The sequence below is a fragment of the Callospermophilus lateralis genome, unplaced genomic scaffold (assembly GCF_048772815.1).
Source record: "Callospermophilus lateralis isolate mCalLat2 unplaced genomic scaffold, mCalLat2.hap1 Scaffold_101, whole genome shotgun sequence".
In the NCBI taxonomy this organism is placed as follows: domain Eukaryota; kingdom Metazoa; phylum Chordata; class Mammalia; order Rodentia; family Sciuridae; genus Callospermophilus; species Callospermophilus lateralis.
The window spans coordinates 1,352,830-1,375,850 of record NW_027510272.1 but is presented as its reverse complement, the minus strand read 5'-3'; the positions used below and the strand labels follow the sequence as shown (position 1 = coordinate 1,375,850).

The following is a 23,021-nucleotide window of genomic DNA, read 5'->3' as shown; positions in this document are numbered from 1 at the left end:
TGGACACAATAATTTTATTTTATTTATTTATTTTTATGTGGTTTGAACCCAGGGCTAGGTAAACGCTCTAGCACTGAGCCACATTCATTCTCAAATTCATTCTCAACCTGGTCTCCATTTTCAATTTCACTCAATATTAGACCCAATTTACCTAACTACACTGACTACCTAACTGTAAATCTGGCTTCAACAGTACAGGCAACAATAACATTTAGACTCAAATTTCTAACAAAGTGAATTACTTGATCTCACTGAGCCCCCAAATTATCATTTTTATAATGTCTCAGTTTATTTAATTAAATGAGATAATCTTTATGAAATGTTGTGCACAAGGCCTGACATACAGCTTGCATAAATACTAACTGATAATATTGGTGATAGGGATCCTTTTGATCTTGGTTCCCCCTTGATAGTCACCATGTGTGAGGAAGGAGGTGGTTGCTAGTAAGATCTAGAAATTTAGACAAGAAAACCAAAACACTGTGCAGCTAAATAGCAGTCATGAAAGACACATCCTACAGGGGAAAGGAAAAAAAAAAATTTTCTAAGACTCAATGGGCACCGCCATGTTGCTGTACGAAAAACATTTCCACAGTGCCCCAGCGCACTCAGCCTATTCCTTGGTGGCACAGGACCTTGGGTCTTTAGAGATAACTTTGATGGTCAATCCAGACCTGGTAGAAGAAGCTTCAGAGTGCAGGCAAGGAGGAGAGGCGTCATCAGCACGTAGAGTTCCAGCAAAGAAGAGCAGCGCCTACATATTGAGTTGCATGCTACATAATGCGTGATGATGTCAACTCCTCCAGTGGAGATTTTAAAATTCAAACCTTCTGGGTGGGCAGAGGCAGAAGCTCTTGTTTTAATGTGTAGCGAAGAGTAATTGCACAAATTACAGAAATTCGCCCGCTGAGCCTTGTCAGGAAACTGGAAGAAAGGTAACTAATAACATTCAGTTCTTGGTTAGTGTGAAACTATTCTGGAGGGAGAAAGTGATGGAGAGGGGCAATCTGTTAGTGTTTGCTGCCACGAGAGGCCTAAGTTGAAGCTGAGTCCAATAAATTTAAACTAGCAACGATTTTTCCGGGAAGGAGGGAAGAAACTAGCGGACTCTGTAGAGAATAGAGACTGGAGCAAGGGAAGAGAAGGACAAGAGAGGAACTGTGGAATGTGGGCCCAGAAAAGTATTAGGATGACTATGAATGTACACTTTCCTGGATGCCGGGGCAGGATCTGAGAATGCTAGTCAGGGTTAATTTTCAGGAATTTTGCTAACATGAATATTCTTGTGAAGGCAGGGATCAGACATTATTCTTTGTATTTCCTGTATTACCTGACACACTCCCCTGTACATGGTAAGGCAGTGAGTAAATTGTGTGTAGAATATTTTAAAATTAACTTAAATAGGTATTCTTTGAAGACCTCGGTGTACAGGAACATGAAAGGGAAAAGTTATCTTGATAATGAACCTAGTTGCTTTTATATTTGAGGATAAAGATATTAGTTATTGCCTAGTCTACTTTTGTTCTAAATCTGAAACATTTTTCTAATAGTGAATTCATGATTGTAGTTCATAAGCATGAAGCGCAGTTCATTTTCCACTGCTGGTGCTGGCTGCCTTTCTATGCAAAAGTCAAGATCTCAGGACATGAATAAACAAGGCCTTCATACTCCTCAAACATAAGTGCTGCCATCAGTGGTCCTAATCTGTATTTTTTTTTTGTCTTAGGCAAAGAAATTATAAAATGTTTAATATAAAGGTGTAGTCTGTGTAATGTGTTAGTGAATCCTATCTGTTCCCAGTGGTACCTAATTTGGGATCAACAATACTAGGCACTAGACCTGATACCGGTGTTTCTTAAATTCCAAAATCCTCTTTTATAATTGTTTTTCATATTTTTAATTGGTACATTAGAGTTGTACATAATGGTGGGATCTTCTTTTATTATACAGCTTCCTATTTAAGCAGATCTTGTGCTGTGACTTTAAATTTACTGAGATGTTTCCAACTACCAAAGTTCTTCATCAAATCAAAGCAATGTTATTTGCTCTGGTGATAAGCTAAAATGTAATATCAACCTACAGAACAACACTTTTTCAAAGATTTACAGGGAAAACAGTGCCCAAATGAACTTGCTACATAAACTTTATTTTTTTCCTCTATAATTGATTTTCTTGCAGTGGACAGAAGAACACTATAAGCCACTGTAGAGCTGTATCAATTCTTCTCTAATACTTAGGTACAAGTTACTTGCGGGCTGTTCTTAAATTATTTAGGTTTAACGTACTGTGAGTTTCTATACTTTTAGAAATATGAATTACTTATTTTCCTTCTGAATACTTTAACAGAATATTTTGTTGTACATTACATCAAAAGATTTTAGATATGCAATTGTATTAGGTGTGAAAAGGTTACCATCATCAATGTTTTTTGTCTGCAATTCAAATATTGTATATGAAACGCAGCTACATTCTAACAGTGAGCTTTAAAAGAAAAAAAAAAGTCTCAAAAGTAACTTTTATCCTGTGATTGAATATATCTATTTGTACATTTTGCCTTTTTCTATATATCTGTAAATGTACATATTTTAAGATAAAATCATAATGTAGATAAGATTTTTGTTCTGCTTCTTAATATTTTAGTACTATGATTTATACTTTTAGCTTATCCCTATCATAACAGCTGTGGTTGCTGCTAAAATTTTCCATGATTTTGAATAATTTTATAGGTAATAGGGAGGAGGTATTTATTCCAACATATTTCCAAAAGTTTCTTGAGTTGATTATTTCTTGTATTTATTTTAAAGTGTTTTTTTCTGTTTTTCTTAAAGCAAAGAGAAACCAGCCTTTGGAAAGTTGAGTATAAATAAACCTGCATCTGAAAGAAAAGTCTCTATATTTGGTAAAAGGTAATGTTTTAAATTATTAACTTTTTAGGTTAAATCTGCTTTAGATGGTAATAAGAGATAAATTAACCCATTCAGACTACTATTTTATTGTTACATGTGAATAATTGGAAGTTTTATACCTAGCACTCAAATACTATAGAATCATAGATTGTAAAGTGAGGAACTAATCCCACATTTGAGTCTCATCTTTTTCATACTCTTAATGAGAACTCCAAGGAGCATTTGTTGTATGGGCTTCATCTATCAGTATTAGCCATTTAAAATCAATACTGCGAAGACTTTAAAATATATATATTAATTCAATTTAAAATAGCAATAAGACTCTTACATAGTAAAGTAAATAATGTTTTTTTCATATTAAAATACATGTTTCCAAATACAAAACTATTTCAGAGAGAAGAGTGACATTGTTTTCCAGTTTTGCAAATCCCTTTTAATATGTGGTTTTATAGAAGATAGGTAGATTCTCATATCTGCTTCTGAAGTCTATTAGAATATTTTGCATCTTACAGCCAGCCTCTGGAAAACTTTACTATACACTCATGGATAAAATGAGCCAGGCACAGTGGTACATGCCTGTAATCCCAGCACCCAGCTGAGGTAGATCATAGATCACAAGTTCTAGGCCAACCTCAATAACTTAGCAAGGCCCTCTCTCAAAATAAAAAGGTCTGGCCAGACATGATGGCTGGAGACAAAAAACAGTGTCTCCTCACAAGGCAGTTTTGAGGATTGATTGAAGGAGATGAAAATATTTATAAGATCTAACATTTGTTGAGCATTTCTAAAGCCCAGATATTGTTTTTCTGCTAACTCTTAATCTCCAAAGGCAGATTTCGCACAAGAAATAGTGGTAAATGATGATTTGCAGGGAACAATTATGGAGGGGTAAATAAAAGCATAAGAACTTGGGTTATTGAATAAACATGCAGAATAGTTGGTGCAGAAGATCTTGTGGACTCCGTACACATTAGAGGAGAGTGTATGTGTTGTTAATGAAAAGTATCAGTTTATTTTTACCCCTGCCTTACTTTCTATCTAAATTTTCTTTTAACTGTTGTAACTTCATATTTTACATTCTCTCTACTTTATTTATTTATTTGTTTGTTTGTTTGTTTATTTATTTATTTAGTACTGGGAATTGAACCCGGGGCATTCAACCACTGAGGCACATTCCCAGTCCTATTGTATTTTATTTAGAGACAGAGTCTCATCAAGTTTCTTAGTACCTCACTTGTACTAAGGCTAGCTTTGAACTCATGATCCTCTTGCCACAGCCTCCTGAGCCACTGATTTTACAGGCATGCACCATCACGCCCAGCTCTCTCTACTTTAAATAATAGAATTCTGTTTAAGTAAATAAAGATTAAAAATTAAATTTTAATGCTTGGTGCTAATGTTAAAAGTAATAATAATAATGATGATGATGATGATGATGATGATGATGATAGCAACAACAACAACAACTTAGACTTTACCACAGAAAGAAATATCTTTGACTTTTAAAACTATGTTTCCAGAACTAGTGGACATGTATCCCGGAATAGTCAAACTGACATATTTTCCAGTTCTGAAAAAATCAAGAACCCAAGACCACTTAATAATAAAGCATTCATTCAGCAGTGTATTCAACAACTCTGTGAGGTATTTTATAATTTAATAATAATTGTGAATTTCCTCTTAGATATTTTCCAAAAATTTTACTATGACAAAATATTTGATGTTTCATAAAAGTTATTGTAGTTTCTTACAGAAAATGGTTATGCATATAGTGTATGCATAAAATCTCTACAAGCTCCATCTATTAAAGACTTCCTGAAGATCTTCACTTTTCTTTATGGCTTCCTGTGCCCTTCATATGAACTTTCTGACACAAAGTTTGAAGAAGAGGTTCCAAAAATCTTTAAAAACCTTGGGTATGTACATTATATTTCTTAGTCTGGGGAAATTATTGGAACCTAAAAACCAAATTCAATAAATTTAATGTTTGAGTTAGAAAAGTAACATGTTTAAGATGATTATTGTGAACAGTACATATAGAATGAATAGAAGAGGAATTATACTGTGGATATATTAGTCTGTTTTGTGTTTGTACTGTATAACAAATACTGAAACAAAGTAACTTATAAAGAACAGGCATTTATTTAGCTCATGGTCTAGTAGGTTAGAAAACCCAAAAGCATGGTGTCAGCATCTGCTCTGCACCTTGTGAGGGCTGTATCATGACATGGAAGAGGGTACCACATGGCAAAACAATACAAATGTGTCAGAGAGATCTGACTTTTATAATAAAGCCACTCCATCAATAACATTCCTCTAGGTGGATTAATCCATTCATGAGGGCTCTGCCAGTCACCTCCCAAAAGTCCCACCTCTGAGTATCATTAACATCTGACTTTATAGATTAAGTTTCCAATCCATGAATTCTGAGAGATCAACATTCACACCATAGCAGTAAGTTAGTACAGAACTGCATGTGATAGAGCATGAAGCCCTAAACTGCCGAAGTGATGGGGTAGAAAGTACAGGCTGGTTACCACAGGTTTTTTTCTTTTAATAAATATTTTATTTAGTTGTAGTTGAACACAATACATTTATTTTAATTTATTTTTATGTAGTGCTGAGGATGGAATCCAGCACCTTGCACATGCTAAGCAAATGCTCTACTGCTGAGCCATAACCCCAGCCCCGGTTACCACATCATTGAGGTCTAATGGAGTGAATATGAATTTGGAAAGGGCTAAATAGAGTAAGCACAGTGTTGGATTTGGGGATGAGTAGTTCTTACAGGTGGTTTATTGAATTTAGGGAAACAAAAGATCTTTTGATGGGACTCCAACATGCTGATTATAAATCAAATTCCACATATTAAGGGTTTATAGATACAAATTAATCTGCAGAGAAGAAACCAAAAATACACAAAATCATTTTGGAGAGATAGATGACTAGCACAGAACAACAACAAATTTTCTCAACAAGTTAAAATAATGGAATATGGGGAATTTTTAAAAAGTAACATCTTGCTTAATTTGCCCATTATTTTTACCATATTAAAATAAGCTTTTTTTTTTCTCCCCCTGCAGGTATCCTTTTGTGCCACAGTCTCTGGCTGGGCACAAATCACGAGTCTCCACACAGCTTGTAGATTCAAACAGCAATTCTTTATTCCCGAATTCACACCGGCCGTCTACAAACACGTTCTGGGGGAATCCACGTTCTCTGCCCAAATCCACTTCTCCCAAATCACTCTCTGCCAAAATCCATGCTCCACTGGGATTCTGTCTCCCAAAAATATACTGTCTGACCCTAAGCACTCAAGAGGAACTCAGCAGCAGGATACGCCCTATTCTAAAGGGGGAACACCCTAATCTCCTATTATGCTAAACTGCCCTATTCTAAAGGGGGAACACCCTAATCTCCTATTATGCTAAACCGCCCTATTCTAAAGGGGGAACACCCTAAACACGGATCCTGCCCTGGTCCTTGAGCAAGGTCACCTTTCAGAAGTCCTTCCACTAGACAGCATCAGAGTAAGCTGGCAAGGAATTTCTCATACCTACTTGGCTGATGGCTCCCAGCATCTCCCCCCTTCTGATTAATTAAACAACAAGTAATGTGGCTTCAGGACCGTGCCTGGTAGGTTGTCCAGTTCAACATATGGCTCTTACCCATCATTGGAAAACTGACCTTTAGGCGTCAGCCTCCTGTCTTAGGTTGATCCACTGCAACTGGATCATACCCGTCACTGACTACCGGTCCAGCATACAGCCATACTTGTGGATAGGTCTATGCACCAGTGGGGGGGTGAGGTTCTTTGCCTCACCTCTGTTGGCCCCCAAATTTGGCCTTGGTGCCAGTGGGGGAGTGAGGTTAATGTGGCTTAAGGACCGTGCCTGGTAGGTTGTCCAATTCAACATATGGTACTTACCCGTCATTGGAAAACTGACCTTTAGGCAATTGACCTTTAGGCGTCACCCTCCTGTCTTAGGTTGATACCACTGCAATTGGATCATACCCGTCACTGACTACCGGTCCAGCATATAGCCATTGGCCCCCAAATTTTAGACCATCACTAGCAGAAGGGAGGAGGATACAGAAATGCCACGACACCAAGCCAATTGACAGTTCCTTTGGAAAAATTGCATCATTGGTGACACCATCAGCAAAGATTACTGGTGACACCATCAGCAAAGATATGCCAGCATTACCACAATTTGCTGCACTAAACGTAGTTACATAGTCCAGGCAAGTTCTGTAAGCAGTTCAAAGGGGAGGAATCTATCAATCTGTCCGTCTCTTCCCAAAGTCCGTTTCCTCCCAAAGTAAGTTGACTTCTTGATTGAGCATACTTGTTGAGTTATATTCATTGGGATGAAGATAGGAATTCTGGCAATGATGCTAAAAAGACATTATCCTGAAAACAATTATTAAATATAATGAAAAGGAAAGGTGAAAGTAAACAAACAGATCTGTTAACCTACTTAAAAAACAATCCTTAACAGCTGTTTACCTGATTTAAATTAGTAAACAAGCAGATCTGTTAACCACCTTTAAAAACAATCTTTAACAGCTGTTTACCTAATTTAAATTAAGCCATTTAAATCACGTGAATAAAAAAAAAATTCGGATCCATTTTCTCATGAGCGCTCCTCATATATGAAATACGGACATACGCACACACAGACATATAACACAAAACACAAATGTGCAAACAAACATACAACACATAAGATAATAATAAAGGCCTTGTAGCTTTACCTAGGTGAAATCTCCATTGCAATGTTTAAAAACTCCAGTCAAAAAAATAAAAATGATCAAAAAAAAAACATTAACCTAGGTTTGTATGAGCTCAAAAAATAAAAATAGAACCTTATGATGTGGAAAAATGCAATAATAAAATAGATATTGAAAAAAGCATCCTGGTTAATCACAGTCGCAGATGTAAGAATGGCCAAGCTGGAGTTCTGGATATCAGCTGTTATGGATTTGAGTCAAATCATCTTCTTTTCGATCTGTAGAAAATCGTTTTGGTTAGTCTTTCTGGAATCCAAATCGGCTGCTGTTCTCCCTGTGGAAACACGCAAACAGAGCCCCGACTCCAGACAATCACTGGGTCTGGACCTTTCCATTGTCCTGTTAGAATATCTTTCCAAAGAACTTTAGGCTTATGCACATTTTTTGAATACATATGCCTTTTTGCAGCACTAAGTCCTGATGAATCCAAATTTAAAAAGTTTAGAGTAAAAAGGGTTATTTTAAGTTTATCTTTGGGGGATATATACCCCTTTCCAATTTTTAAGATTAACTAGGCTTCGAATGACGCAATCTTTCCTCCGTCATGAAGGCATCTTAACCACCTTCAAATTAACCTTTTAAAGCCTTCCAATTATCTATACTGTACTTTTAAATGTACTTTTTCACCACCTACAGCTTCACTCTTTTAAACGAGGCTTAGATTCTGTTTAAATCGCTTTCATGTTAGTTTACATGGCTGCCCTTCAACCAAAGGCCTTTTTTACTCCATTAAGAAGCTTTGTCTCAATCTGCCATGTACAAATATCTTTTTCTTCTTTTTCCTTTCTCAAGCTTTTAAAGTAAGTCTAGTTTCCTCAAAATCTTTTTAAATGGCATTTTACCACTGTTTTACTTTACCACAGAGATTATCTCACCTAGAAACATTTTTTTAACCTTCCATATTAAAATATATTTTCACATCTTTAATCTTAATCTCTTTTCTAGGCATTAACCCTTTTTATAAATTCACATTCTGAAATAACCCTTATAAAATTTCTGATTTAGACAAATTACTCCACTTTAATAAGATGAAATACTTTCATGTTTTTTATGGTACTATAATACTATAATTGAAACCCAACTGAAACTTCTTATACTCTTTGTATATATATTACACCTGATAGAATCTTAATATTTAGTAACCTTGTTTTAGCAAAGACACAGACCAAAGCAATATTAAACTTTTTTTTCCATTCACCAATTTATGAAGACACACATAATGATTAAACATATTATCTTATGGAACTTAATAAGTAAAGAGTACTTGATTTCATATTTAGTGGTTGATATTTTAACACTCTAGTTTTGTAAATTAATCAGATGTCTGTAAAAACCAAGATCTTAGACAAGCGTAGTAAACAGAACTAGCCATCTCTTTCTTGTTGAAGAAAAATCCTTCTATAGGATACCATGATGGTCCCATTGAAATATTTAACAACTTCTCGTTTAAAAGCCATGGGCTGCATTTTTGTATTGTATCAACATATGCCCTAGCTATTCTTGGTCTTACTGGGGTGCCTTTTTTCTCTAACAATTTCTCTTCCTCGGAGGTGAACAACTTCAAACCTTGAGTTAACCATTTTCCCCAGTTTGCCTGAGAAAGTTCTAGGAACAGGCAACTTGAAATAAAAACAAAATAAATCAGAAGGAGAACACATTGTTTTTTGAAATGGTCACCCATTCTCTTGCCTTCCCTCAGGGGCGAGCAATTTCACTTACCTCCAAGTTTCAGACGTTCCGCGTACGAGCCACCAGATGCCGCAGTCTCTGGCTGGGCACAATTCACGAGTCTCCACACAGCTTGTAGATTCAAACAGCAATTCTTTATTCCCGAATTCACACCGGCCGTCTACAAACACGTTCTGGGGGAATCCACGTTCTCTGCCCAAATCCACTTCTCCCAAATCACTCTCTGCCAAAATCCATGCTCCACTGGGATTCTGTCTCCCAAAAATATACTGTCTGACCCTAAGCACTCAAGAGGAACTCAGCAGCAGGATACGCCCTATTCTAAAGGGGGAACACCCTAATCTCCTATTATGCTAAACTGCCCTATACTAAAGGGGGAACACCCTAAACACGGATCCTGCCCTGGTCCTTGAGCAAGGTCACCTTTCAGAAGTCCTTCCACTAGACAGCATGGGAGTAAGCTGGCAAGGAATTTGTCATACCTACTTGGCTGATGGCTCCCAGCACTTTTGCACTATCCAAAAGTTCCATGTGCACAGTGGGAGCCCGTCATACCTGGCCTCACATTGTAGCAGCCTTAGTTTGGCTAATAGACTGCATCAAGGTATTTGGTTTTACCTTTTAAATGTACACATAGGAAAGTTTGGGTTTTTTCTCTAAAAGGTAGTTCTATTTCTCTCCTATCTTGCTTTTGCCACTTATCTCAAGTCTGCTTCAAAATTTTCATTTTTCAAAGTACATTTAAGTTCCTGAGACTATAGCTGAGGGAGATAAAGTTCATTTTGGCAAAGAAGCTGGGACTACAAGTTCTTCCCACTATACCCAGCTATTCCTTTAATTTCCCTTTTTAGGGTTCCTCCATACAGACAATTGTCAAGATTAAACAAATCAAAACCTCACACACTCTAGGCAAGCACTCTGCAACTAATCTATACTCCCAGCTGCATTGTTTTTAATAGTTGGCAACATAACAAAAAAAAAGGATAAATAATATTTTCACATTTGCATTTTGTACTATTTTATTTGTTTTTGTTGTTGTCATTTGTTTTAACTGTGTTAGGGATCAATTCCAGGTGATTATTAGGTAAACAGTCTATCATTGAGCTATATCCAACCCAAGATTGCCATTGTCTAGTTTAAAAATAATTCATTTAGGGCTGAAAGTATAGCTCAGTGGTAGACCACTTGCCTAGCATACATGAGACCCTGGCTTCCATCCCTAGCACTAAAAGAAATTAATAGTAACATATAAAGAAATTAGCCCTGTCTATATTATGCCCTGGTTTTTCCTTTTGATATTATGTACTATGTTTTGACTATTCTGAATTATGAATTTTCATCTAGTCTAATGTAGTCTCTTCCTTTTGTAGCTTCTGAGTTTCCTGTCCTACTTAGCAATAGAATTCTTAAAACCAGTATGGCCCCCTGACATTTTCTTGGTCATCAAAAGCCCTTAAGTAAATGTAAGTAGGCAGTAGGTGGATGGATTTTGACCCAAAACCATGCTAGTACATGGAGCATCAGCAGTTGTCAAAAAAAAAAAAAAAAAAAAAAGAAAGAAATATATATATCCAATACCAGCGTCTATTAATAGGACTTTATATATAACATTTATACATTTAACTTGTCTCACATACCCCATGGACATGGTAATCACCTCTGCATTCTTGCTATCAGATATCCTTATTAGCACTGGAATACTTCAACCTTATTTGCCTAAGCATTTTAGGATTTTGTTATGTGGTTGTGAGATAACATCTTCAGATGTACAGGAACTGCTGTGACTGGTCTGAGAGAGACCTCTTTTTTGGACAGTACTAGGATGTCCATCTAGGGCCTCACACATTCCAGACAATCATTGGAGCACTGAGCTTCATTCTCAGCCCTTTTTTATAACTTATTTTGAAACAGTCTTGATAAATTGCCCAGGCTGAACTCAATTTTGTGATCCTCCCACCTCAGCCTCCTGAGTTGCTGGGATTATAGACACTGCATCCAGCTAGAAAAAGAGATCTCTTGAGATGCCTCCAAGCCCATTATTTAGGTTGGAATCCCCTTTTTCTTATTTTGCTTTTCTCAATGTGATAAAATTGAACACTGCAGCAACATAGAATCCATGAGACACTATAGGTTTCTTGTTCTAATTGTCTTTCCCATTTACTCTTTGAAATTTTAGTCACACCTGGGAAGGCCTCCTTTATTCCCTGGTGTTTTTTTGTTGGTTTTTTGTTTGTTTGTTTGGTAGTTTTAATGCCTCCAGTTATTTTTCCTAGTACTTTCATGGCTTCTTTGTGTTTTTCTTCTTTTTTTGTTTTTTGGTGGTTGTGTTTTTTTTTTCTTTTTTTTTTTGAGACAAGGTCTCACTGTGTTGCCCAGTCTTGTCTCAAAATCCAGAGCTCATGTGATCAGCCTCCCAGATAGCTACACTCCAGGTGTATGCCAGTGCACCTAGCTTTGTGTTGTTTGAAACCTTTATCCCTCTGAAATTTATTTTAGCTTAAGAAAGAGAAAGCATTTTTTTGAATAACTCACTCACATATCTTAGTAACATTTACTGAGTAACCAATTGTTTCCCAACAATTTGGAACTGTTCTTAATATATTTTTAGATCCGTTTTTCTTTTCTCCTAACGCTGCAACATGAGCTTTCTAATTGCTTTGCTTTCTAACATATTTTATGTAGTAGAGGCAGATTTTTATTGCTTTTCACAAGTTATCTAGCTATTCTAAGATCCTCACTTTTAAAGCCATTTTGCTTTTGCTCCCCATTGACATCACATTGAATTCATAGATGTATTGGGGGGAGGGGATTTCTATCTTGACAATATTCAGCCTCATCACATGGAAAAGTAGTCAATCTCTTTTTTCCTATCTCTTTTGCTCCTTCAGTTTTATTATTTAGTTTTAATGTATTAAGATTGAGATAATGTTTTTCATGTTGAAGTTCATCTGCTTTAATCAGGAATGGGTAAAGATTGTTGTATGCTTTTGCAGGATCTATAGAGAGTATGCTTTTCCTCTTGACCTGGTTTCCTAATAGCCTCTGTTTGTTCATTGTTTATTATTCTTTTGCTACACTCTCAAATTGCTTGTTAATATTTCATAACGTTTGGTTTCTTCTCTCTTTCTCTCTATGCCTCCTTTCAGAGCTTGGCACATAATCGGTTTGAGTGGCTGTAGTTTAGAAAGTCCCCAATCTCCTCTACTGATGTCCATGAATAGGAGGGTTGTATGTGTCCCTAGAGTTCCCTGGTAGCCTTTGTTTAATGATCAAGGGGGCAGAGCCTGATTTGTCTCATATCCCTCTGCATTCTTTCTGCCTGAAGTGTCACAATCTTGAGAAGTAGTAGTATTTGAAAAAATGTAACCTTTAGCTGAAAAAATTTCCTCTAGTATATTTGCTGTACTGGAGACTGAACTTGAACTTATGAAAATTTCTATTAAACCATAAAATGTTATGCGTTAGCACTGGGTCACATCCCAGCTGTTTTATTTTTTATTTAGAGATAGGGTCTCACTAAGTTGCCTATGCTGGCCTTGGATTTCATAATTATTCTCCTTTATTCTCCCAAATTGCTGAGATTACAGGTGTGTACCATCATGCCTAGCTATATTCCTTTTTATCTCTGTACAATTTCAAGTTCCAACTATTTCAACCAAATCTTCTCATTTTAAAACTCTCAGTCCTTGAAATTGAGGCTTCTATAGATCTTGGAGAATCTGTCTGTCTCTGTGTATGGCTCTCCTTGAACCTTGCAGAGTAGCAACAGTTTTCACAAGGGCATTTGACAAGCCAACAGGAACTTCTTTATCCTGATGACAAGGTAGAAACTTCAGTTGTTTTCTTGGGCTCTATCATACATGTCTCTCAGACTTCATTAAACCGGACTGTCACCTTAGGCCCTGTCAATGAAAGACAAGACAAAGAATGAATTGATAGAGCTCCCTGCATCCACCCTAGACATACAGAAAGTCTTCAGTGCTTTGAAATTAGGGAAAGGGTAGAAGGACAGGCAACTCTGGGCTAAGAACAGTGTCTTTCCAAAATCCTGTATATAAGTCCCAGGAAAAGAAAATTTCCCACCAAAAACCACTTTCATTTATTACTTTCAAATTTTAATAATTTTAGTGTTTCTGTAATTTTATTTTGTAAAATTCAATTTAAAGTTCATATTTATACATGAGATTTACCAAAATTGAACTCAAAAGAAATAAGTATTAGTTCATCTTTTCTATGGCAGTTCTGAAATGGATTCTTAGGGTTACATTAAAATGTGTATATTCTCAATAGCTTAATAGCTGTATAAGGGTCACATGTTTTTCTCTATGGAGAAGAACTAAATATGGAGGACTTCTTTCCAATTTTTTAAGGGATTTTTTTTTAACTAAAATTTCAAGGATCGTGTTTTAAGATTCAATATAACATCCCAGGAAAACAAACTTTCAGTCATGCAATTAAAAGCTTCTAAAAATGACACTAAAAAACAAATTTCAGGGGCCAAGGTGGTGAATTAATGGTAGAACACTTGTTTAGTATATATGAGGCACTGGGTTTTATACCTGGTACCACATAAAAATAAAATGAAAGGTATTGTGTCCACCTACAAAAAAAAAAAAACTATTAAAAAATTGAGCCAGGGACATTAGAGCACATCTGTAATTCCAGCAGCTCAAGAGGCTCAGGCATGAGGATCACACGTTTGAGGCCTGCCTTAGGAACTCCATAAGGCCCTAAGTAACTTCATGGGATCCTATCTTAAAAAAATAAAATGGACTAGAAATATAGTTTCATGGTAAAGAGCCTCTGGGTTCAATCCCCAGAACCACCCTACCCTAAAAATTTACAAATATGAAAGCCATGTTTTTCACATCTAGACAATCAACTTACTATGCTGTTTATTTGCTAACTAGATACATACTGCCATGAAAGAAAGCTCACCTTTATTTGATGATGGACAGCCATGGGGAGAAGAAACTGAAGATGGAATTATGCATAATAAGGTAAGATGTTTTATGTTATATAAGATTTATTTTCCTCCTCTTATAGAATGAAAATAATAATGATATTTTAATGTATTTGTTAATACAAAGGATAACAAATTGAATCTTAGAATATTACAGATAGGTTCTTTATTTTGTTCTGACTTTTTAGTTTAGGCATATTGTCACTTAGAGTTACCATGGACTTTATATAGAACTATATACTTTTTTTATACAACTATATACTTTACTGGAACCTAAGCTGTGTGACAAGCCTCCCCTCCCCCATTTCCTAAAATATGCCAGTCTATATATCTAAATGGAATAAATACTAGATCCAAGGAATAACTTTTAAATGTTGAGATTATGCACTTGTGTTCCCAGCATACATAAAAGATCAATTACTACATGGGCTCCTAGAAGAAAAGCTTTCTATCTCTAATTTTATCCTTCAATCTTTGAAACCTTTATCATGAAAAGAGAGTGGAAATAATTCCATTCTCATCTTTTATTACTGCCTGGTCAATAGTTCAGTGATATATCACCTAATGTGGTATTACTGCCCATTTTTTGAGCAAGAATATGCATGTCCTTTACTACATCAGCAGTGATCCCAGCTGGAACTGCTTCTGGAAAGCCTTTGATCTTACCCTAGAGAGAGTTCTCCCAGATTGCAACATATGTGCTCAACTACATTTAGTTGTTCCTCAGTTTCACCCAAATATAATTAACACCTATTAACTATTAAATTTCTTGACATTCATCCAAAATGTTTAAACCATTAAAAGTTATTCTTTCCATCAGAGCTATTATTTCAAATGATTAAATATAGAAAAACCCTTTGGAATCTATAAAGTGCTATTTTTAATTATAAAGAGTTTTCACTGTATTAAATTCACCAGATTCTGATCCTCAGCTTTGTGTACCTGTAAATTCAATTTTTTTTAAATCTGTAAGATTAAAATTGAACAAGCTTAGGGAAACTGATTCATTATTACTAAAAATCACAAGAGACTGATTTGAAGTAGAATGAAAATATATTATTTTATCATCAGTGGTAAGTCTATCCAGTTATAGGAATACTTGTACTGCCTATTTAAGGTACTCCTTCCATAGCAACCAAGTAATGAGAAAATTGCTTTTAAGCAAAGAATTAGCACAAAGGGAATAGCTTTGCCTTCTAATAAAAATACTCATTCTCAGGAACCAAAATGCCCAATGACTACAAAATAGAGTGTTACTTTCTCTTGGATAAATATTAAAAATTTTGATGTTCTACCGTTTAGATCTCTACTTACCAGGCTGTTTTTGAGCTGGAAGTTGCAATGTAATTATAGCAAGTTTCATTGTTTTTGAGCTTAAAATTCTGAAGATATTTTAAAGTAGGAAATAAATATTTATACTTCTTATTTATACCTGGCCAGTCATGACATGAAATGTAAAAAAACATTCCCTTATGTTCTGCTGTGGATGTACATTCCTGAAGAGTAACCAGGTCAATTTCAGCTTTACCACATGAGAAAGGAAACAAGATAAATGACCAATTTTTTTTAAGAGAGGAAAGTTCCTAGTAATCTAATACTACATTTAGAAGTAGCATGCTGAGTATGTACAGTGTATAGGTTTCTGTCTCTTAATCATACAAATTTATATAATTACTTAGTGTTTCTGACTTCTTTTTTATGCAAAATAAATTTTTACTTAGAAATGTGCAACAAACTAACAGAATCATGGCTTTGTTTTTAAAATCTGCTTTACCCAATCAGTTATTTTTGGACTACACCATAAAATGCTATGAGCGTTTCATGAATGGTGCTGACAGCTTTGAAGAGATGAATGCAGAGTTGCAGTCAAAGCTGAGTAAGTGTTCTCATATCCAGTGTGCTTGCCTTCAGTCATTTACCTCTGTTCTTGGTATGATAGTTTATTTTGCCATATCTAATGTTCATAAGAGCTCTGTACTTTAAATGCATACAGATGCCTGCAGATTTTTTCTTTGGTGGAGAAAAGTAGTACTGGACTACAGAATACTGGTGTTGATGTCAGTCCTAAAGTTGCTTAGTGACTGTGAACTCAACAAAAATCTTCATCACAATGACAAAGTTTTGCAGGATTAGATGGCAGTATAATACCAAACACAACCAGCAGCATTGAAAGTAATTAATAAATGTTATTTCTCTAAGGGGATAGTATCCCTCTTATGTCTTTGCTTTACTATTTAAAAACTTAAAGCACCAATTAGTCAAAAGACCTAAAGTCTCATTTTAAATTCATAGAAAGTTAACAGATTATTGTATTTCTAAATAAAGAAATATGTTTGTATTCAGTGTAATCTGGTGACAGCCCAATATTACTGGCTAACTCTAAAATGATCCAGGGACATTATTTTATATTGTTCCTTAAGTTAGATTTACTTTGTATATAAAATGTCAGAGAAAAGTAAAATAGATTAAGATATATGAAGCTGTTCCTTCAAAAACAATTGAGTCAATCAAAACAGGATAATATCACCTCGCCTCTCATGGCATGAAATGTAAAAAAAAAAAAAAAAAAAAAAAAACCATTCCCTGATGTTCTGCGGATGTACATTCCTGAAGAGTAACCAGGTCAATTTTAGCTTTACCACATGAGAAAGAAAGCAAGATAAATAACACTTTTTTTAAGAGAGAAAAGTTCCTAGTAATCTAATTCAAAATGCATCTAGTGAGTTACTTTATATTTCTGTATGTAATTAAGCATATAAATTAATTCATTTACCAATTCAAATTTTTGTTGTATATCTAGTATGTGTTAGGTATCATTTAGACACTGGGGATACAGTAATAAATATGAGATTAAAAGAATCCTTGCCCTTATAAACTTACATTTTAATAGAAAGAGAAGTAATAAATAAACAACTATAAATCAAGCGCTGATTAGTGCTATGGAGAAAAATCAAGTAGGGTATGGGGAATAGAAAGTATAGTGCAGGGCTGGGATTGTGGTAGAGCACTTGTGTAGCATATGTGAGGTACTGGGTTCGATTCTCAGCACCCACATAAAAATAAATAAAATAAGGATATTGTGTTCATCTACAACTTGTCCAGTGGAGCTAACCAGAGGCTGAAGCAGGAGGATCATAAGTGTAGGGCCAGTCTGGGCAAAACTTTGTAATTCGACCAGAGGGATAGAAGGCAAAAAATATTGTGGCCAGAGTCTTATGAAATTTTTTGGGTTTTGTCTCCAGAGGATTTATATAATGTAGATGCTTCCAAGCTGGAATCATTAGCAACAAAAAACAAAGCATTGGATGAACAGATTGCAATATTGGAACAAGAGAGAGAAGAGCCGGTTAGAAAATGTGTTTATGTACTTCCTTGAGAGGTCTTATAGATTCTTGGTCTCCTTAGAGAATACTGGCTGTTTTTATCAAAAATTTTTTGAATGAGCTAACAAAGTAAGCATCTTAAAAGTTAAGTATTATATAGAATAAATTCCCATTGAAAACATGTTTGGTATCTATGGAGTTTTTTTTTCCCTTGGGATCTATCAGTCTTTGACTAATAGTCTTCAGAATATGATGAAAGATTTCTACTTTTTTACATAAGACCAGAAATAGCTTTTGAAGTCCCCATGGTATATATCTCCAAGGAACAATATTAACAAGAAGCCCTGAGTTTTATAGTTACTATAAAAAGGAATAGTTATATATCTGGCTTACATATTATCCTAAGTGTTTTCTAAAGACTAAATTAAAATACTGATATTTTAACTTTTTTGTGTATTACTAATGAAGCACCCAGGCTGTTCTATAATATAAACAATTTTAAATGTTTGTGGTTTTTTTTTTTTATCTTTGGCCCTTGTGGGGATTTTTGTTTTGTTTTTTACTATTCTAAAGTGACTTATTGAAAAGTCCATGTCCTTATATAGGTAATAATAATATAGTCTTCTTTCCTCCTAAAATGAAAGGGAATGCTGATTAAACTTTCTCTAAGATGAATTTAATAACATTGTTTTCTTTTAAAATAAACTATGGAATGATTATTGATGAAAATAACTAATTTAATATTCTTTTCTCTTAAAGAACCATCTAGAGTCATTAAGGAAGTTGAAAACTTCCTTACAAGCAGATGTTCAGAAATATCAGGCATACATGAGCAATTTGGAGTCTCATTCAGTCATTCTGAACCAGAAATTAAATAATCTCAAAGAAGAAATTGCTAGAGTAGGTAAGCACAGCTAATGCTGAAAGAAATAATTCAGATGAATATTGTCCCATATATGCCAAGACCTTTGTTATCTATATCTATTTTGATTCTATGGTAAATTTTTATAGCTGGTTACCAAGTTTCCAATGCCTTTTCTGTTTTCTGAAGCTGCTGTAACAAATTACTACAAACTTGGTAGTTTAAAACAATAAAAACTTACTCAGTCTATAGTAGTTACTGATGTTGTATGTCCCAAAAACCAATAGCAATACCCTCCCCCCAAGGACTTAGGGTGAATCTGTTCCTTGCCTCCTCCAGCTTTTGGTATTGGACAGTGTTCCCCAGCTTGTATTAACATCACTACATTCTCTGATTCTCTGCCTTCATCTTTATATTGCCTTCCCTGTCCTTCATCTTTATATTGCCTTCCATGTGTGTCTTTTTTTTTAAAGATGATGAGATGGAGTTGCCAGATTACCTAGGCTGGCCTTTAACTTACTATCCTCCTACCTCAGCCTCTCAAGGAACTGGGATTAAATGCTTGTGCCTCTATGTTGTGTTTTCTTCTGTGTGATGTCTCCCTCTGCTTTGATGTTACAAGGATGCTTGTGATATTTAGAGCCCACATGCATAATCCAGAGCTATATGCTTGTCCCAGTATTCTTAATCACATCTGCAAAAATCCTTTTCCAAATAAAGTAATGTTTACAAGTTCCAGAGATTAGGACTTCATATATTTGTGTCACCATCATACAACCTCCTCCACTTTTTCAAGCACAAGCTCTCTAAAGTCAACAGGGACCCACCCTAAGAACACATGCTGCCAGATATGAGTGTGTGGTGTGTGTGTGTGTGTGTGTGTGTGTGTGTGTGTGTGTGTTATTCTATATTTTTTCGATTCTGCTTTGTAATTAATAAGCCAGACTCTTGATCTCTGCCTGTTTCAGGGTGCTCTGTCTTACTCTCCATTGCTACAAATAAAAGCAGCTCAGCAGCTAAATCTGAAAATAAGATGAAAAGATGCAAATACTACAATTCTCAAGAAGCAAAAGCACAACTAAAGAAACCTTGTTTGTATCCTGAGTCTCCCTATCCTTGTTTTCATAAACACATATCCATCTTAATTGTAAAATTGGCAAATACTGTGGCACACATATTTGATAGCATCTAGAAGGAGAGAAAAGGAAGGTATCTACAAATCACAAAACTGTTGGGCTACAGTTTAAAAGTAAATACATGAAAAATTATCCTATTTACTTTCTCAGGAATTGGCCTTCTTGTATTTTATTTTAGAACTTTATAAATTGAGTCTGTACCATGCAGAAATTATATAGATAATCCTCAGGTATTTTGATTTAACTCAGTCTATGGAGTATTGATCATCTGTCAAGTCAAGGCTTATAATTATCCCAAGAATTTGCTAAATCAGTTTTTTTTCTAAATGACTGTGATTATATATGTTTAATTTGCTCTATACAAACTAAACTAGTCACTACCCTTTGTTTGTTCTCCATCATGACAAGGAACCATAACTAATTTGTTATTCTAACAATATTTGTAATGTAACTAAGTCAATACTTTCTAACATAAATGCCATCTGTTCATTATTAGCATATAATTAAGATAATTGTCATATTTCCTACTTACAAAAACTTTTTCCGAAAAGTTGCAAACTGAATAGATAAAAGAGTAATACTTCAGCTACCATTTGTCATTTCAAAGTGGTTTAGTTTGAGAGATTATTTTTTTAACAATTAACCTAAGATGTCTTAATTCTTGGGAGTATTTTAACTTTCTTGATTATTTAAAGCCATTTGCAGCCAAGACTGTAAAAGAAATATTTTAACTCTAAACATATTTTTGAACAGGTATTTGTGATAAATACATAAAGTTTTTCCTAAATCAACATTAATTTATTTTAAGTTCAGATGAGGAGTTTCCCAAATATTGGGCTTGGGCTACAGATAGGTTATAACAAAGTTGAGCCAGACATGGGGTACACACCTATAATCCCAACAGCTCAGCAGGCTGAGGCAGGAAGATCACAAGTTCAAAGCTAGCTTTAGCAACTTAGCACAGCCCTGCAACTTAGCAAGAACTTAGTAAGACACTGTCTTAAAAAAGAAAAAGAAAAAGAACTGGGGATATGAGTAAGTGGTTAAACAACTCTGGGTTTAATTCCTGGTACAAAAAAATGACATATCGGTCCTTTCAGCACTCAAGATGATGTTCTTTACCCAGTTAGTCAACTCCTTCCCTTTATCCCAACCTGTTATAAAAATATTATCATATCTGTGTAAGGCATGAGTCAGGATGTTGGAAAATACTGATTTATTTAAATTAAAACTTTTATCTTTTTAAATATATTTTAGATATTCATGGACCATTTATCTATCTATCTATCTATCTATCTATCTATTTATTTATTTATTTATATGCAGTGCTGAGAATAAAACCCAGTGCCTCACACATGGTAGGCTAAGCAAGCGTGCTACCACTAACCCAGAACCCTAGCCCTAAAAACTTTATTTTAATGAAATAAAGTTTTTATATTTGTGGATGTGGTTTTTCTTGCTATTTGAAGAGTCATCTATTGGGCCTGGAGTTGTGGCTCTGTGATAGAGTGCTTGCCTAGCATGTGTGAGGTACTGGGTCTGATTCTCAACACTGCATACAAATAAATAAAAAAAAATAAAGTTTAATTTTTCTTAAAAAGTCATCTATTAAAAGCATTTAAATGAATATTAACAGAAACAGACTACCCCTCTTACCCCTCCTAAGTACAAATATTCTTAATTGTAATTATTATGTATTAGGTTACAGTTTTTTCATATACTACATTCTGAAAGCCATAGTAAGACAATAGAGAAATAAGACACTAACAGAATTTTAACTGTATTATTTCTAAGAATGTTATTAGCAGAGTGAGACCTAAATTAGCCAAAAGAAGAAGAAATATGTATATACACAACTTGGATAGTTAGACATTAGTCCTGTTAAATAATGGCATCAGTTTTCTTATAGTAATTGAAGAAGTTAAAAGTTTGTTTTTTTTTCCCAATTCAGAACTAGAATGTGAAACAATAAAACAGGAGAATGCACATCTACTGAATGTTGTTGATAACCAGAAGTACTCAGTTGCAGACATAGAGAGAATAAATCATGAAAAAAATGAATTGCAGCAGACCATTAATAAATTAACCAAGGAGCTGGAAGCTGAACAACAGCAGTTATGGAATGAAGAGTTAAAGTATGCCAGAGGAAAAGAGGCGGTAAGTCGTACCATTTTTGGTAGCAACTCATCAGAGTTGACCTTTTTAAAGGTCTGTTCCAATTAAGAAGAACTTGGAGGGTAGACTAAGTTGGCTAAAGAGGTAAAATTGTCTAACATTGACATTTAGCATGACTAAAATACTCATTACTTTCATGTCAATTCAGTAACACTTTCTCACAGTCATATTTAAGGTATACTGTATTTTATTACAGGGAACAAAGAAATAAATGAAATAATCTCTCTTAAGACCATGAAATAATTTTCATAAATCCCATCTGAAGAGGAAGAAATGAATCTCTCTTCATCTACCTATTCACTCTTCATACAGTTCTGTAACAGCCACTGTGTGCCACTTACTCTGCTGAGAATAGGGGAAATAAAGATAAAAATGTAAAGGTTCTTCCATCAAGAAACATCTGACCTAGCCCAGCATAGTGGCAAATACCCATAACCCCAGCCTCTCAGAAGGCTGAGGCAGAGATAACAAAAGTTTGAGTCTAGCCTCAGCAACTTAGCAAGACAGTGTTCCAAAACAAAAAACAAAGATAACTGGCCATGTAGGTCAGTGGTAGGGTTCCCCTGGGCTCAATCCCCAGTGCAGTTCTGCCAAAAAGGAAGAAAGGAATCTCCTTATATTTTCTATTGTGAGATCAAATTCTAATAGATATTTGCACAAAGTGTTAAGGAAGCATATAGTATAACTAACCCAGATTTAGTGTGCATGATGTGGGGAAATGGATGAGAAGGTTTTTAGAAAAGGCTTCCTTTAAGAGATAACACTTCAAATTGAATTAGGAAATATAAGAAAGAGTTAACATGGCAACTCTTTTGTGCTTGAATTAGCAAAAAAGGAATATATGGGAAAACTCAGACTAAGCAGCCTAATGTACAACCTTTTCTAGTAGTTTAAAAGACCAAACTTTTCTTGTAGCTTATAAGACCTGAAAACTCTCAGAACTTAAAAATTATACAGAAGTATAATCACCTCTTCAGAAAAGTGTTATTTTTGGCAATATGAAAAAATGTGTTTCAAGGGAGCAAAACAGTTAAATAAGGATCTGTATCAGTAATCTAGGGAGAAATTACAAGCTAAATTTAGGTAATGCTAATAGGGATTCTAAGAAGTGAGTGGATTCTAGCTACTTAGGAGGTACAGTAAATGAGAAAATGAAGGAGAAGGGGAGCATCC

At 35.0% G+C, this 23,021-nt stretch overlaps 1 protein-coding gene across 1 annotated transcript in view; it reads left to right on the top strand.

The window, feature by feature from the left end:
* The first annotated feature begins 1,576 nt into the window (after nt 1–1,576).
* Nucleotides 1,577–23,021, top strand: part of LOC143639964 (kinetochore protein NDC80 homolog) — a 40,289-nt gene continuing 18,844 nt past the window's right edge. The window contains 11 exon segments of the mRNA XM_077107973.1: nt 1,577–1,683; nt 2,829–2,906; nt 4,427–4,550; nt 4,650–4,822; nt 5,366–5,368; nt 9,894–9,993; nt 14,300–14,389; nt 16,135–16,228; nt 17,595–17,698; nt 18,435–18,579; nt 21,625–21,830. Of these exon segments, the coding sequence (XP_076964088.1) occupies nt 1,577–1,683; nt 2,829–2,906; nt 4,427–4,550; nt 4,650–4,822; nt 5,366–5,368; nt 9,894–9,993; nt 14,300–14,389; nt 16,135–16,228; nt 17,595–17,698; nt 18,435–18,579; nt 21,625–21,830 (1,224 nt within the window).